Source organism: Cherax quadricarinatus, chromosome 1 (assembly GCF_038502225.1).
Source record: "Cherax quadricarinatus isolate ZL_2023a chromosome 1, ASM3850222v1, whole genome shotgun sequence".
NCBI classification, from domain to species: domain Eukaryota; kingdom Metazoa; phylum Arthropoda; class Malacostraca; order Decapoda; family Parastacidae; genus Cherax; species Cherax quadricarinatus.
This window is the reverse complement of record NC_091292.1, coordinates 16,126,908-16,145,283: the sequence shown is the minus strand read 5'-3', so window position 1 is coordinate 16,145,283 and position 18,376 is coordinate 16,126,908. Positions and strand designations below refer to the sequence as shown.

The following is an 18,376-nucleotide window of genomic DNA, read 5'->3' as shown; positions in this document are numbered from 1 at the left end:
CAAATGGTATGTGCCTATATGGAAGAGCTTGCTGTAATGAACACACCAGAATATGTGCCAACATGTTTAGGAAGGGAAAGTGTTGTTTCAACAAAGAGTACAGGTACTTCCATCCAGAAATGTGTAAAGCTTCAACACAGTCCATAGAATGTTATGACCTGAGTTGCCCAGACCACCATATAAAAGGAATGCAGCGCTACACAGAAAGATAAAGGGAAAATGGACAGCAGTCTTTTTTAGACATAAACAGAAGTGATTCAACCAAAGGAAGAGACAAAGATGGGGAATGGTACAGAGAGGGCAGATGGGCAGCAAAACCAGGCATCAGCCCAACAGGGCCGAATAAACAGCCAAATGCAAAGTCAGTACTGGAGAAACCAGGGGTATGTACACAAGGGGTCATACCAGGTAATATATCACCAGTGGTACTAACAAAGCACAAAGCAAGTCAAAACATCTTAAATAGTAATTCCTACTTCATATTTGCAAATATTCAATGTTTGAAATAAAATAAAAACGACAAAGTTAGTTATGTCAGTGGGCTCCTATCAGAAACGAATGCCATGTTTGGAGCATTTACAGAAACACGTACAAGGGATGTTTTGGACGGAGAGATAGAGTTAGAAAACTATAACATGTATAGATGTGATAGAATTAATAGGTCACAGGGAGGAGTAGGAATCTATGTAAAGGATACTTTCTGTTGCACAGAAGTGCTGAACTCTACAAATGATATTAGTAGAAATCCTAGGCATTGAAGTTGAAAATAGGAATTTGGTAATTATCCTAGTATACAAACCACCATCAGCAACTGTTGAGGAATTCACAGATCACCTAAGGAAGATAGATAGCTATGTGGATAGGCTAGAAAATCCCACACCAAATATTTTACTCCTTGGAGATTTTAATCTCCCTCATGTAAAATGGAAAATGGCACAACGTAATGTTATCTCCAGGAAGCACCCTGGTGCAACAGGCACGTACCAGGGAACTAATGAGGCTTTGTGAAAAGTACTCATTAAACCAACAGATAACTGATTCCACTAGAAATGAAAATACCCTGGATTTGATATTCACAAACAACAAAGAACTAATCAGAGACATGACAGTTACAAAAGCAACATAGAATGGTACCTCGGGATACGAATTTATTTAGTTCGAGAAGGCTGTTCGAGTGCCGATACCGAATGAATTTGTTCCCATAAGGAATAATGTAAATTAGATTAATCCGTTTCAGACCCTCAAAAATACACTTACAAAAGCACTTACATAAATACACTTACATAATTGTTCAAGTTTTGAGCTGTTCATATCCCGAGGGACCACTGTACTCTGATCACAACATCATAGAAGTTCAAACGAGTATTAACTCAGGGTTAGGAAACTACATCACTAATGCTAGAGACAGGGGATGTTCAGTAAGTTTAATTTTAACAACTATAGAATTGACTGGGAAAAAATAAACCAGAAGCAGACATGAGCACCCTAAATCCCCACCAGTGCCTAGAGAAGCTGAATAGAGAAGCATACACGGTATGTATGAAGCATGTACCATTGAGGAAACCCAGAAGGAGATCAGATATAGAGAGAGAGCATAGGAGATGGTACAGAAGAAGAAAACGGGTTACTGAATTTCTTAAAAGCACAAATATGCTTCAGCAGAGGAAAGATAGGTTTAGGCAAGAGATCATTGTACTAGAGCAAAAACTTAGGATATCATACCTCACAGAAGAAGTACAAAGGGAACAAAGGGCCATAAAGGATATTGCAAGAAACCCAAAATATTTCTATTCCTATGCAGAATTCAAGCTAAGAACTACCTGTAGAATTAGACCACTGCTAAGAGGAGACTCATACTGACAATGAACAGGAAATGGGTGAAGTCCTAAAAGAACAGTATAAGTCAGTGTTTAGCAACCCACTAAATGACAACAAGGTAGAAAATGCAGAAATATTTTTCATTCCAGAAGAAGGCCTCACAGACCAACTAACTGATATTAGTACAAATCCCATAGATTTCGAAAAAGAAATGGACAACATGCCCACTCACTCAGCACCTGGACTAGATTCATGGAATGCTCTATTTATAAAGAAGTGTAAAGTACCATTAACATGAGCACTCAGCATTCTTTGGAGAAAGAGCTTAGATCTAGGTGAAATACCAGAGGCCTTAAAGAGTGCAGACCTAGCTCCTTTGCATAAGGGAGGTAGTAGAGCAGTAGCTAAAAATTACAGACTAGTAACCCTAACTTTTCACATAAAAATATTGGAAAGAGTGATGAGATGGCAGATTACAAATTTCATAGACCAGCACAACCAGCATAACCTGAACCAGCATGGTTTTAGAGCAGGACGATCATGCCTGTCACAGCTGCTGAACCATTATGACAGAATTCCAGAGGCATTGGAAGACAACCAAAATGCAGATGTGATTTACACAGATTTTGCAAAGGCATTTGACAAATGCAGTCATGGAGTGATAGCGCACAAAATGAGGGCCATGGGCATTACGGGGAAGGTAGGCAGGTGGATTTTCGGGTTCCTAATGCACAGAACACTAAAAGTAGAAGTGAACAGGGCAAGATCCAGCATCAGCAAGGTCAAAAGCTCAGTGCCCCAAGGCACTGTCCTGGCACCTTTGTTGTTCCTCATCCTCATAGCAGACATAGATAAAAACACCCAGCACACTTTGTATCATCATTGGCAGATGACATTAAAATAAGCATGAAAGTCACTATGGTAGAGGACACTGAAAAAGTGCAGGAAGACATAAACAGGGTTTTCCAGTGGGCAGTGGAGAACAACATGATGTTCAATGGTGATAAGTTCCAGCTGCTTAGGTATGGAAAGATGAAAATCTCAAGAGGAACACTATATACAAAATTCAAGAGTGTCACCAAATAGAACGTAAGGAACACGTAAAAGGCCTGGGAATAATTATGTCAGCTGACCTTTGTTTAAAAAACCATAAGACAAAGATCATGACAGCCAGGAAGATGACTGGGTGGGTATTGAGAACTTTCAAAACAAGGGAAATAATGCCGATGGTGACACTCTTCAAATCACTAGTGCTCCCTCACTTAGAATATTGCTCAGTGCTGACAGCCCTGTTCAGAGCAGGAGAAATATCAAAGCTGGAACAAATAGATTGTTTACGGCTCACATTGAGCCAGTAAAGCACCTAAACTACTGGGAACACCTTAAAGTCTTGAACATGTTCTCATTGGAGAGAGATACATGATGATATACCTGGAAAGTGCTCGAGGCCTTGGTCCCAAATCTGCACACTGCCATTACAACATACTGGAGTGAGAGATATAGGAGGAAGTGTAAAATAAACTCAGTGAGGAGCAGGGGTGTGGTGGGGACAATAAGGGAACACTGTATCAACATCTGGGGTTCCAGACTATTCACCGTCTTGCCAGATGATATCAGAAACATGGCTGGAACAAGTGTAGAAGCCTTCAAGAGGAAACTGGACAAGTATCTTCACTAGGTGCCAGATCAGCCAGGCTGTGATGGATATGTAGGGCAGTGGGCCTCCAGCAGCAACAGCCTGGTTGACCAGGCAAGCACCACACGAGCCTGGCCCATGGCCGGGCTCAGAGAGTAGATACTCTCTCAAAACTCTTCAAAGGTATATCAAAGGTATACTTACATTTTATTAGACAAAATTATTTTATCTTACCTTGCAAGGTATAGTTTAATCTCTACAAAATGTCATTTATTTTGGTAGTTGATGGCTATGCTTTAGTGATCCCCTCAAGGGAGGTTCCTTGATGCTGGTGAGGGTCTCTTGTTCTAAAGAATTGTACATGAGCTCCAATTCCTTGAATTGAGCCTGAGTGCCATCCTTTTCCCCAGGCACTGTATAACTCCTGTGGGTTTAGTGCCCCAAGAATAATAATAATAATATGCCTTAATGACCATGTTGACTCAAACTCCACTAAAATTTTCTTGTTTAAAGACTTCTTCACATGTTCAACATGTGAATCACACTATCTATAATACTGGCTTAATAGTCCAGTGAAATTTTTTACTGAATTATATAATCAATATATTCAATTAAGAGAGAAAAAAAGGAATAAGAAAAGCAAAAAGGGATTATGAAGCTAAGGTCGCAAAGGATTCGAAGACTAACCCAAAAGGGTTCTTTCAGGTATACAGAAGTAAGATTAGAGATAAGATTGGCCCACTTAAGAGTAGCTCAGGTCAGATCACTAACAGTGATAAGGATATGTGTGAAATTTTCACTTCTTACTTCCTCTCAGTTTTTACTCAGGAAGATACTAACAAAATTCCAGAAATAATAAATTATGTAGAACAGGATGATGATAAACTATGGACGATTGCGGTAACTAGTGTCATGGTCTTCAGCCAAATGGAGAAATTAAAACCTAACAAATCCCCAGGCCCTGATGAATTGTTTACAAGGGTTTTAAAGGAATGTAAAGAGGAACTTAGCAAACCTCGGGCTAATCTTTTCAGCATATCACTACAAACTGGCATAGTGCCTGATAAGTGGAAAATGGCAAATGTAATAAATGTACCTATTTACAAGGCAGGTGACAGGTCCTTAGCTTCGAACTATAGACCAATAAGCTTTACCTCCATAGTGGGAAAATTTATGGAATCAGTAATTGCCAAGGCAATTCGTAGCCATCTTGATAGGCATAAATTGATAAATGAATCTCAACACGGTTTTACTAAGGCGCATTCCTGTCTTACGAATTTACTAACTTTTTTTCACTAAGGTGTTTGAGGAGGTAGATCATGGTAATGAATATATTGTGTATATGGACTTCAGTAAGGCTTTTGATAGAGGTCCACATCAGAGACTTTTGAGGAAACTTAGGGCACACGGAATAGGAGGAGAAATTTTTTCCTGGGTAGAGGCATGGTTGACAAATAGGCAGCAAAGAGTTTGCACAAATGGAGAGAAATCAGAATTGGGGCACGTCACGAGTGGTGTTCCACAGGAGTCAGTGTTGGGCCCCTTGTTGTTCACAATCCACATAAACGACATAGATGAGGGAATAAATAGCGACATAAGCAAGTTTGCTGATGACACCAAAATAGGCCGTCCAATTCATTCTATTGAGGACGTAAGTGCACTCCAGGATGATTTGAATAGGCTGATGCAGTGGTCAGAGAAGTGGCAGATGCAGTTTAATATAGACAAATGCGAGGTTCTAAATGTTGGACAGGACAATAACCATGCCACTTATAAACTGAATAGTGTAGATCTTAATACAGTGGACCCCCGGTTAACGATTTTAATCCGTGCAAGAGGGGTAATTGTTATGCGAAATAATCGCTATGTGAATGAATTTTCCCCATAAGAAATAATGGAAATCAAATTAATCCGTGCAAGACACCCAAAAGTATGAAAAAAAAAATTTTACCACATGAAATATACATTTTCCCACACACAAAGAGAAGGATACATGCACAATAGTAGAGTAGTACATGCACAGTATATATTGTGCATGTACTAGTCTACTAAATGAAGAATAAATGACACTTACCTTTATTGAAGATGCAGCAATGACTGATGAGACACTGTGTCCTGGGAGTGCCTTTTCCTCCTGAGTACTGTAGGTCCTGTTTGGCATTTTCTTCCAGAACAGGCCTTATCACACTGTGTATGCCACTACGATTCTTAAATCTCTCAAACCAACCTTTGCTGGCTTTAAATTCACCAATATGAGCACTAGTTCCAGGCATTTTTCCCTGTTCACCTGGGTGTTAGTCGACTTGTGTGGGTTGCATCCTGGGAGACAAGATTAAGGACCCCAATGGAAATAAGTTAGACAGTCTTCGATGACACTGACTTTTTTGGGTTATCCTGGGTGGCAAATCCTCTGGGGTTAATTGTTTCTTGGTATTCTCAATAAGCCACACCAACAACGGTGCTACAGCAGCAGCAGCAGCTGACAGTGCAGCAGCAGCAGCAGCTGTACCACCAATAGTAGCGATGGTTGATTGGGGTTTATTATACAACCTGGCCAGCTCGGAGACATGCACTCCACTTTCATACTTATCAATGATCTTTTTCTTCATCTCTATTGTAATTCTCACCCTTATTGCTGTAGGGTTGGCACTAGAAGCTTTCTTGGGGCCCATGGTCACTTATTTTCCAGAAAAAGCACCGAAAACACTGTAATAATACGAAATATTCCGATTGTATGCTTGGATGTTACCGCGGAGGCTGGCTGGTAAACAATGCCACCGGCGGAACATGTGAGCGTGGCTCAGGCCGCACATTGGACGCGTCTCGGACGAAAATCGGTAAGTGGGTTTTTAAGCGGTATGTGAGGCAAAATTTTTGCAATTAAAGTAAGCAGTATGCGAAATAATCGCTATGTGATGCCATCGTTATGCGGGGGTCCACTGTACTGCTGATTGCAAAAAGGATTTAGGAGTTCTGGTTAGCAATAATCTGAAACCAAGACAACAGTGCATAAGTGTTTGCAATAAAGCTAACAGAATCCTTGGCTTCATATCACGAAGTATAAATAATAGAAGTCCTCAGGTTGTTCTTCAACTCTATATATCCTTGGTTAGGCCTCATTTAGATTATGCTGCACAGTTCTGGTCACCGTATTACAGAATGGATATAAATGCACTGGAAAACATACAGAAGAGGATGACAAAGCTGATCTTGTGTATCAGGAATCTTCCCTATGAGGATAGACTGAGGGCCTTGAATCTGCACTCTCTAGAAAGGCGTAGAATTAGGGGGGATATGATTGAGGTGTATAAATGGAAAACAGGAATAAATAAAGGGGGTGTAAATAGCGTGCTGAAAATATCCAGGTAAGACAGGACTTGCAGCAATGGTTTCAAGTTGGAAAAATTCAGATTCAGGAAGGATATAGGAAAGCACTGGTTTGGTAATAGAGTTGTGGATGAGTGGAATAAACTCTCGAGTACCGTCATAGAAGCTAAGACCTTGTGTAGTTTTATAGTTTTAACCCGTAAACGGTCCAAACGTATATATACGTTTTTTCAACATTTGAAAGTATGTAAAAAAGTAAATCTTCTTTTTGTTTTTTTTACATATGAAAATGTGTAAAAAAAACTTTGATCTACTTTTTTTTTTTTGTTATATTTGAAAATATGTAAAAAAAACGTAGATCTACTTTTGTAGCACTACACATGTGAACGTAGATCTGCTTGGACTGTTTACGGGTTAAAAATAGGTTAGATAAATGCATGAGTGGGTGTGGGTCTGTGCAAGTTGGACCTGACTAGCTTATGCTACCAGGTCTGGTGCCATGCTCCTTCCTTAAGTGGAAGTGACCTGACTAGGTGGTCATTGTTCTAAGCTGGGGGAGTGGCATGGACCTGTTTCACATGGGTCACTAGGCCTGTTGCAGTGTTCCTTCTTTCTTATGTTCTTATGAATTTGTTTATTCTTGATAGTAATGCACTAAATATTTTTTTACTATTTTTTTGTACAGTTTTCTTCACAAATTGAACATTTATAAGCTAAATAAATTTGAGAAAACACTAGTTAGGTAAGCATAATACACTCTCTTGTGGAAATAGTTTACTCTGGCTTAACGAGAGTGGGAGATTGGGAGGGAGGGGAAAGTTACTACTAGTGGCCTGGCAGCTGGGTAAGGGGCCTGGAAAGTAGATTGAGAAAATCTGCAGAGGAAACTATCCAGATTTCGAGTATTACTTATTTAAATTTACAGCACTCGATACAGTTCTTTTCCCTATATTATAGTTTTTCCCTGCAATATTTTGATCACTGTATAATTATCTCACACAGTTTTACTGTGATTTAACCCTTTGACTGTCACGGCCGTATATATACGTCTTACGAGGTACCGTGTTTGATGTATATATACTCATAAATTCTAGCGGCTTCAAATCAAGAAGGAGAAAGCTGGTAGGCCCACATGTGAGAGAATGGGTGTGTGTGTGGTCAGCGTGCACCACATAAAAAAATCCTGGAGCACGCAGTGCATAATGAGAAAAAAAAAACTCCGACCGTTTTTTTTTTAATTAAAATGCCGACTTTGTGGTCTATTTTCGTATAGATTTATGGTTGTATTCTCGTTTTCTTGGTCTCATTTGATAGAATGGGAAACATATTATAGAAAAAGAGATGATTTTTATTGATTATACTATAAAAAGAACCTGGAAATGTAGCTCAAAGTAGGGGAAATGTTTGATTTTTGCCGATGTTCTAAAGTAAACAAATGACATCATTGTCCAATAAATGTCCAATTAGTCATTCTAATATGCAGTCATGAATGGGTTGATGTTATTTATACAATTATTACAGTATTGGAGTAGTCTACATAATAGTAAATCTTCTATTTTTTGTTTGAATAAAAATTCAAACTAGAAAGCAAGAGTAATATCAGAGGGGCCTGGAGACATGACTGATGAACAAAGAAAATGTTATTTTAGAGCCAGGAATGTCTGCATTGTTCATTCTGGACCGTATTTTGAAATTGTCATATTTTTTAATTTTCGTGAAATTGGCCAAATTGCAAATTTCTGACCACGTTATTGGGTAGTTGAAATTGGTAAATGCGCAGTTTCTTGTACTCAATCGATAGAAAAAATGGAGTTCTAAAGGAATAGCTATGAGTTTGGTCGACTGGAACAATGGAATTACCCGAAAATAGGGCTCAAAGTGGGCGAAATCGCCGATTTGTAAATATCGCCAAGGTCGCTAACTGCGAGAGCGTAATTCCGTCAGTTTTCCATCAAATATCGTTTTTTTGGTGTCATTACAATCGGGGAAAAAATTCTCTTATCATTTCATAAGGAATTTTTTTTTTTTTTTTTTTTTTTTTTTTATTTTTTTTTTTTTTTTTTTTTTTTTTTTTTTTTTTTTTTTTTTGAAATTTTGCGACACCAGGAGACACTTCAGGATTGGGGGTTGCGACAGTCAAGGGGTTAATTGACAATCTTCTGTACTTAAGAACTGTATTACAGTTAACCCTCAATTTGGTGGACTAATTGGTGGGGAGCAGTTAATGGCAATTGTGGTGGATAAAGATGATATTGTTTTGCCGTGATCATAATAACTGACAATTGTGTAACCAACAAACTTCGTCCAGTATTTCAAAAGTACTTTAAATTGAGGTTTTATTATAATACTATTTTAAGTGTTGGGACATGGTTAACTAGCAATATCTCTACCTCCTTACCCAGGGGTGGTACCAATGAGGGGCTTGGGGGTGGGGGGCTCTTTCAACCCTCCCCCCCAAAAATTACCTTATTCCCTAGAGCATTCCAAATAAAATAGTAGTAATAATAATGTTGCTTCAAAGCAGGGAAGGGAACGAGAAGGGGGCTAGCCCCCCTTTCCCTTCCAACCAGATAGCCACTTTCAAGCCCCCAGAAATTCTGGTGCCATCCCTGTCCTTTTCTGGTGTTGGATGTAGAAGATCAGTGCCACCACGGCACAGCTTTGGACTGGGACATAAGGTTGATTGTTTCTCGAGTCATGGCTGTTACATCATGCAGTCATGCATAAGACCACTGTATGGCTTATTAGGAACAGGTGCTGTATGACCCTTACAGGTTTAGTGCTTAATTTTATTATAATAATTATAGTATCAAGATCAAGTTGCAGAAACTTGTCAGGTTTCCTGTTTATGGCAATTAGGGGCCTTTTCGTAATTCCACTACATGAGGGAAGAAAGTTGAAAAGTCCTCCTAGTGTACTTATTGCTACTTTTCGTTGCGACTATGTCATACATGCCTTGTGTTCTTCTAAGTGGTTATTTCAGCATATAGACATGAAACCACTCCAATTAGTATTTTCCAGGTGTGACTTCTAATATTGTATTTAATATCTTATTTGGTTGCACTGCAAGAAGCTCAGTTTAAGGGATTTTAGGCACTCCAGTAATTTTGGTGGTTGCATCAGTGTACATGCTTATTGCATCCCTGCTTTTCATTTATGGAATTTTACACTGTCTGCTCTGTCCCTCTTTCTTTTTCAACAAACCAGCCACCTCCCACTGAGGCAGGGTGACCCAAAAGGAAAGAAAATCCCCAAAGAGAAAATACTTTCATCATCATTCAACACTTTCACCTCACTCATACATAATCACTCTTTGCAGAGGTGCAATTTCATTCTGCAGATTTGGAACTACAGTGGTCCCTCAATAATAGCCGGCCTGAAAGTCGTCCATTTTGGAAATAGTCCTGTTATTTCGTCTAAACATTGGCTCGCAAATGGTCCGTTAACTCACTAATAGTCTTTTGTCCTGGACGCGTACTCATGGCTCTGAGCCGTTCCCAGCCAGTGTGCCATTGTTTACCAGTGAGCGACGGTCCCCTCACGTGTTCATACAAAATATTTCATAATATTCCATTCATTTTAGTGCTTGCAAGTGCTAAATAAGCTACCCTGGTTCCAAAGAAAGCTCCTAGTGCCAGACCTTTGGTAAAGAAGGTAAGAAATACGATTGAATTTAAGAAAAACATAATTAAACAATATGAAACGAGCAAGAGTTTCAGCAGGAAGAGTAACAGATCGCAGCTCAGAATCTTGCTGCAGAGGAGGAGGAAGAGAGATGGAAGAAGGTACCTTCTTCAGAAATTAAGGAGATTTTTGAAATGTGGGGTAGAATGGAAAGATTTATGGAGAAACATCACCCTGAGAAGGATGTTGCAAGCCATATTGGCAACTTGTACAGTGACAGAGTCTTGGCCCATTTTAGGGAAGTTTTGAAGAGACGCCAGAAACAGAGCTCTCTGGACAGATTTTTTGCGAGACAGAATTCCAGTGACTCTCAAGCTGGTCCTAGTGGCATTAAGAAACAGAGAAGAGAAGTAACCCCAGAAAAGCACTGGGTACCTGAGGTGTTGATGGAAGGGGATTCCCCTTCCAAACAGTAATTCAATGTCTCTCCTCCTCCAGTCTTCCATACACTAAGAAGAATCGCCAATAAAGGTAAGTGTTATGCTGTTAATGTTTCATTCATCATGTGCCATTGTATTGTTTATGTACTACATCTATATTTCATGTAAAAAAAAAAATTATTTTGGTATTTCTGGGTGTCAGGAACGAATTAATTGTATTTACATTATTTCTTATGGGGAAAATTGATTCGAAAATCGTCTGTTTCGATAATAGTCCCACTTCCATGAACGGATTATGGACGATAATTGAGGGACCACTGTACTTTCTTCAGCATTTTCCTTGTGTAACTTGTATAACTTTTTCTTTAGGGGAATATTTTGAGGGATTTTGGGTGTTCCCAGTAATTTAAGATTTTGAATTTACATGGAAAGTGAAATTTGTTTTATATTCTAAATTTTCTTCAGTTTCATCTGCCTTAGTTAACCCTTTCAGGGTCGAGAGGTCCTCTCCTAAACTTGTTCTCAGGGTCGAAAAATTTTTGGGAAATTTTTTTTTTTCTTATGAAAAGATACAGAATCTTTTCCTGATCATAATGACACCAAAAGTATGAAATTTAATGGAAAACTTGTGGAATTATGCTCTTGCAAAGTTAGCGGTCTCAACAATGTTTACACATCGGCAATTTCGCCCACTTTCAGCCCTATTTTTGGCCAATTCCAGTGTACTGGTCGACAAAAATCATAACTGTTTCACTAGAATTCCATTTTTCCTATCGAATGAGTACAAGAAACCATCCATTTACCGATTTCAATTATCCAATAAAGTGCTCAGACATTAGCAATTTTGCCAATTTCACACAAATTTCAAAAGATGCCAATTTCCAAGTAGGGTCCAGAATAAACAAGACAGACATTCCTGGCACTAAAATAACATTTCCTCTGTTCATTAGTCATGTCCCCAGGCCTCTCTTACATTTCTTTTGCTTTCCACCTTGAATTTTTATTCTCACAAAAAATAGAAGATTTACTGTTATGCAGACTACTGCATTAGTGTAGAAATGGTATAAATAATATCAGCGCACTTGTGAAAGAACATTAGACTCGCCAGTTGACATGTATTGGACGTGTGGCATAATTTGTTGACTTTTGAACTTTGGCAAAAATCGAACATTTCTGCTACTTTGAGCTCAATTTCAAGGTACAGTGGACCCCCGGTTAACGAACTTTTTTCATTCCAGTAGTATGTTCAGGTGCCAGTACTGACCGAATTTTTTCCCATAAGGAATATTGTGAAGTAGATTAGTCCATTTCAGACCCCCAAACATACACGTACAAACGCACTTACATAAATACACTTACATAATTGGTCGCATTTGGAGGTGATCGTTAAGCGGGGGTCCACTGTACTTTTCATTGTGAAACCAGTCAAAATCATCTCAAATTCTGTAATATGTCTTCCATTCTATAAAATGAGACCAGGAAAACTAGAATACAATCATAAATACTATATGAAAATATAGTGCAAAGTCGCTGTTTTAACTCCTTGAGGGTCCAAACCGTAGATCTACGCCAAAATTCTAGTGGCGTCAAATTTAGCGCGAGAAGGCTGGTAGGCCTACATGTGAGAGAATGGGTCTGCATGGTGGGTGTGCGCCGTGAAGAAAAATTCTAGGCACCCGCATAGCATTGTGGAAACGCCAGCTCAGTTAATTTGTTCACCATGCCTTATCGCAAGGAATCTCTCACTCCAAGGAAAATTGGGACTCTCCTCTTCTTATCTGATAGTTCTGACTCTGATGGAAGTGGAAATGAAGACGAATTCTGTGGCTTTGATCAGTTAGTGACCGAAAGGAATGACCAGGATATCGATAATAGTGCAGAAAATCCTGACGATCCTCAACCTTCTACCTCTGGTGTGGGCACATCTCGGTCACGTTCAGTCGTACCTCATCACAAGAGAAAACTAATATTTTCGCATGGCCAGGCCTCTGACTTCAGTAATGATAGTGATAGTGACGTGGATTGTGATTTTATTGCTCTTGACAATCATTCGAGTATCGATAGTGAGGAAACATATTCACCAGTGAAGTGTTGGTATACACCTACCATCCGACTTACGACCTGCTTGACTTACGATCACTCGACTTACGACCTTGTTTTTTATGCCAAATTTCTGGGAAATAAACAACTATTTGTGTTGTACACAGTGTTTATCCTAAACCTTACAGTATAAAATACAGTGCTAACAACATAAAAAGTAAAGTAAAACATGAAATACCAAAATAAAACAATAAAATAAAGTCATTACAAAAATGTTTTGTTGATATTCAGGAGTAAAGTTCGACTTACGACCATTTCAACTTACGACCGGTTTCTCGGAACCGAACTCGGTCGTAAGTCGGATGGTAGGTGTATACGCCGCCGCATGCGCTCGGGTAGTGTTCCCTATGCAGTGCCCAGGGGATGGAGTACATCCCGGAGTACATCCTTTGGCCCTACACCAGGAATAGACAGTGAAAGTGAGGATGATGTGGCTACACTTGGCATGGATAGACCACAGGCATCAGTAGGTGGTGGTAGTGGTCATGGTAGTGCCACGGCCATGCATAACTCTCCAGCCCAGGCTGGGACCCACGCCGCTGACTCCTCAGCTCAAGGACAAAGCGGAGCATCAGCCACCAGCCCACCACAACCACAACTACCAGCACAACCAGCTTATGATGTCCAGTATGCACCAGCAAACTGTATCTGGGATTGGCAGCAAAATCCCAATTTTGTTCCCAAGCCCCACCACTTTGATGACTCTCAAAGTGGAATTCTACCTACTTGTCCCCTTGGAAACACTGCAAATGAACTGGAGTTCTTTGAACTATTCTTTGACCAGCCCTTGATGGAAACTATTGTCAGGGAAAGTAACAAGTATTTTGAGTACACCATGGCAGATACGATAATATCACCACAGTCAAGACTACACTGGTGGAAAGAGACAACTGTTGCAGAAATGTATTTGCTTTTTGCAACAAATGCTTATGCCTCATGTCTATAAGCATAATATAAAATACTGGTCCACAGATAGGCTAATTTGTACCCCGGCCTTCAGTGAAATCATCCCAGTGAACAGGTTTATCTTACTGTTATGTATGTTGCACTTCTCTGACAAGACCAGGCCTGACAGAAGTGGCAGGTTATACAAGATTAGAAATGTTTTCATGTATCTCAAACAAAAGTTCAGCATATACTTTTATCCATTCAAGAATCTTGTAATTGACGAGTCTTTGATTTTGTTCAAAGGTAGACTGTCATTCAAGCAGTACATACCGAGCAAGAGGAAACGCTTTGGTATAAAACTATTTGTACTCTGTGATTGTGACAGTGGCCTGGTGTTGGATATTGTTGTATACACGGGTAGTAAAACATTGAAAGATACCAAGATGTCATTGGGTATCTCAGGTGACGTAGTGAGAAACATGATGGCACCTTATCTTGGTAAGGGGCATACATTATATACCGATAACTGGTACACAAGCCCATTACTCAGTGATTTCATGTGAGTGAACAAGACAGATGTGTGTGGCACAGTGGGTTCTAATCGTAAAGATATGCCCAGGTTCAATGCAGGCACTCATGGTGATGAGGTGCAGGTGTTTACTGCCATTGACATCATGGCATTATGGTGGCATGACAAACGAGATGTCACATTGTTGACAACCATTCACCGTAACGAAATGTAAGACAGTGCTAAAATTGATGGAGTGACTAATGAACGTATTCGAAAACCAGTGACAGTGATTGATTATACACAAAACATGTGCTTGGTTGACAAGTGCGACATGCAGGTTGGCTTTGTTGATTGTGTTAGTAAGAGTTACAAGTGGTTCATGAAACTTTTCTTCCATCTCATGGACATTTCAATGCTTAATGCATATAATATGTACCAAACGAAGACTGGCAACAGACCACTGTATGGTGAATTTTGTTTGTCTCTTGCAACAACACCTACTATACAAAACCGTCCTCGAGCTCCTCAGGAAGTACCCAAGTGTTTGAGGAGGGAAGGTGATCACTTCATAATACAGCTTTCTGCAACTAAGAAAAAATTTGCTCAAAAGAGATGTGTTGTCTGTGCACAAACAAAACGACGGCAATAAAGACGCAAAGACACTCGGTTTATGTGCGAGGAATGTGAGGTACCCCTGTGTATGGTGCCTTGTTTCAAGGAGTTCCACAAGCTCCAGCAGTTCTAAAAACATGTCCAGTGATTGTACATATGTAAATATATAATAGAACATTAGTATTATACAAGATTTGTGCATGTTTATTGTAATAAACAAAAGTGGTAAACAATATTATAATAACTTTAGTATGATTATTGTGTTCAATACAGTGAGTGTATATATATACACTATGTACAGTATTGGTCTCACAGTCCACAAATGTTACTAGAAAATGAAAAAAATTAGAAATGAAAAGAAAAAAGTATAAAAAACATAAAATAAAGAAATGCCAGTTTGTGGAAATCGCCGATGTTGCCACCACCCGGTCATTTTGGGTCAACTTCTCGCCTCTGTATCTTGGTAAGTACTGATCAGAATTTTTTGTTTTGTTTTATTACTTTCACAAAAATATACTCTTTAATTCTTTAAGATTTTTTTTTTTTTTTTTTTTTTTTTTTTTTTTTTTTTTTTTTTTTTTTTAATTTCTTGGACACTGGGGCACCCCTTCCAGTTTTGCCTTTGGACCCTGAAAGGGTTAAACCAAAAACATGATCAAAGTTTTTTTTTTTTTTTCATTACGCACTGTGTGCTGCAGGATTTTTTTTATACTGTTTTATACTGTATGTTTACTCAAGAACATCTTAAAGTACTGTACTGGTGCAGGCAAAATGTGGCATTTTTTTCCTTCAACATGCCAGCCATCTCCCGCCAAAACAGGGTGACCCAAAAAAGAAAGAAACACTTTCACCATTATTCAACGTTTCACCATCATTCACACATAATCCCTGTCTTTGCAGATGTACCCAGATATGACAGTTTAGATGTCACTTTTTTTTGGGGGGGGGATATTTGCTGCTTGGAGTGACATCTAAATGTTCCATTTGTTATATTTCTCCTGTAATAACTTAAATCCATTCTTCCTTTTTAATGGCCATAACTCATCCAACCATAGGTATAAATTGTCTGTTTCGTCCTCTACTATTAATTTTCTAAATTTTGTTTAAGAAAGAAGTACATAAGCAAATCATACCACAGGTGGGGCTTGAACCCGCTGTTCAAGCCCCACCCATGGTATGGTTTGTTTGTAATTGTGTCACTACGATTTCATGAGTTAATAAAGAAGTACATCATTTGTCTTTGGAAACAGATACCATGAAATGGAACCCTTTTAATATATTGTAATTTTTCATAATACAGTGTATTTTCCATGAGCTGCAGAAAATGTAGTGCAGTGGTTATATAAACAGCTAATTTAACCCCTTCAGGGTCCAAGGCCCAAATCTGAAGTGGTGCCCCAGTGTCCAAGAATTTTCAAAAAAAAAATTTATTATTTTTTCTTATGAAATGGTAGAGAATCTTTTTGTGAAGGTAATAAAACAAAAAGTACGAAATTTGATGGAAAATTGACGAAATTATGCTCTCGCGAATTTTGATGTGTCAGCGATATTTACGAATCAGCGATTTTGCCGACTTTGACTCCCATTTTAGGCCAATTACATTATTCCAGTTAACCAAATTCTTAGCTATTTCACTAGTATTACTTCTATTCTATCGATTGAGCACAAGAAATCAAGTCAACTGTTTCAACTACAAATTAAAGTGATCGGAAATTGTTAATTTGGCCAATTTAACACAAAGTTCAAAATATTCCAATTTCAAAATAGGGTCCAGAATAAACAATGTAGGTATTCCTGGAACTAAACTAACATTTCCTCTGTTCATTAGTTACGTTTTGAGGCTTTACAAATAAATTCCATTTTGATTTTTTATTCACATAATGAATTTTTATTCACACCAAAAAAATAGAAGATTTACTGTTATGCAATACTGTAATAATTGTATAAATATCATCACCATATTTGTGAATGTATATTAGACCCACCAACTGGTGTGTATTAGATGTGTGAGGTTGTTTGTTTACTCTTGAATATCGGCAAAAATTTAACATTTCTGCTACTTTGAGCTCAGTTTCAAGCCATTTCCAGTATGAAAACCAATCAAAATCATCTCTATTTCTGTAATATGTCTTCCATTCTATCAAATGAGACCAAGAAATCGCAAATAGAACTATAAAAAACATATGAAAAAACACTGCAAAGTCGCTGTTATAATAGAAAAATCATGATTTCAGTTTTTTTCTCTCATTATACACAGCGTGCTGCAGGATCTGTTTTATGTGGTGCACACATACCACATAGATGTATTCTCTCATATCTAGGCCCAAATGTACCACTCACAGTTTATCAGAGTGAGCTGAGCTCATGACGTAGATCTACGGTTTGGACCCTGAACGTAAAGCCGTAGATCTACAGGACGGACCCTCAAAGGGTTAAATAAGATTGGTGTGAATATTTTAACTTGTTGTACTTGATTATGCCTGTAGTACATTAGAGTTCTGTATTATTGTCAAGTACTGTTGCATTAGGCTTGGCTTCAATATTTTTGCAGGTGTTACGAGTGTGACTCAGAGGTTCACCAAACTAGTACAAAGAAGCTTCATGATATTGTAGAATACTTAAAGAGACAAAAAGATATGGCACCGCAGCGCTCAACGCCACAACAATCTGTTGTTAGTAAGTGGCATATGTTTGTAATTATTGCATGTTATATATCAAGTGCAGGCATACCTCAGTTAACATTGTGGGTGGTTAGAATGATGCATGTCACTCACCATGTGAGTAGGAGTAAAACTGCTACTACTCATATGGTGAGTAGTAGCAGTTTTGAACTGTAGTATTGCCATGCCTCTGAGAAGACAGTGATGGAGTGTGATGGTGAAAGTGTTTTCTTCTTTTTCGGGTCACCCTGCCTTAGTGGGAAATGGCCAGTGTATTAAAAAATAGATTACTGACAGCAGTCAAGAGTTTTTATGAAGCCCAGGTTAGGATATGTAGGAGAGAGAGAAATTATTTTCCATCAAAAATAGGTCTTAAACAGGGATGTGAGATGTCACCGTGGCTGTTTAACATATTTATAGATGGGGTTGTAAAAAAAGTGAATGCTAGAGTGTTGGGCAGAGGTGTGGGATTAAAAGATAAAGAAACTAATACAAAGTGGAAGTTGTCACAGTTGTTTCTTATCAATAACATGTGCTTTTGGGAGATTCTGAAGGGAAGTGGCAGAGGTAGGTGGACGAATTTGGAAAGATATGTAAATGGAGGAAATTAAAAGTGAACATATGAATAATCAAAGTGATGAGGGTAACAAAATAATTTTGATAATGAAAGATTGGATATAATATTGGAGTATGTTTGAAGTAAATATAGTGGACCCCCACTTAACGATCACCTCCCAATGCGACCAATTATGTAAGTGAG

The 18,376-nt window shown here is 38.6% G+C and overlaps 1 protein-coding gene across 11 annotated transcripts in view; it reads left to right on the top strand.

Moving 5' to 3' along the window:
* Usp16-45 (ubiquitin specific protease 16/45) overlaps window positions 1-18,376 on the top strand; it is a gene marked incomplete in the record, with an annotated part of 416,997 nt that overhangs the window by 201,809 nt on the left and 196,812 nt on the right. For all 11 annotated transcript variants that reach the window (XM_070098356.1, XM_070098257.1, XM_070098221.1 and 8 more), the window contains 1 exon segment: window positions 17,508-17,632. In XM_070098356.1, coding sequence (XP_069954457.1) covers window positions 17,508-17,632 — 125 coding nt within the window.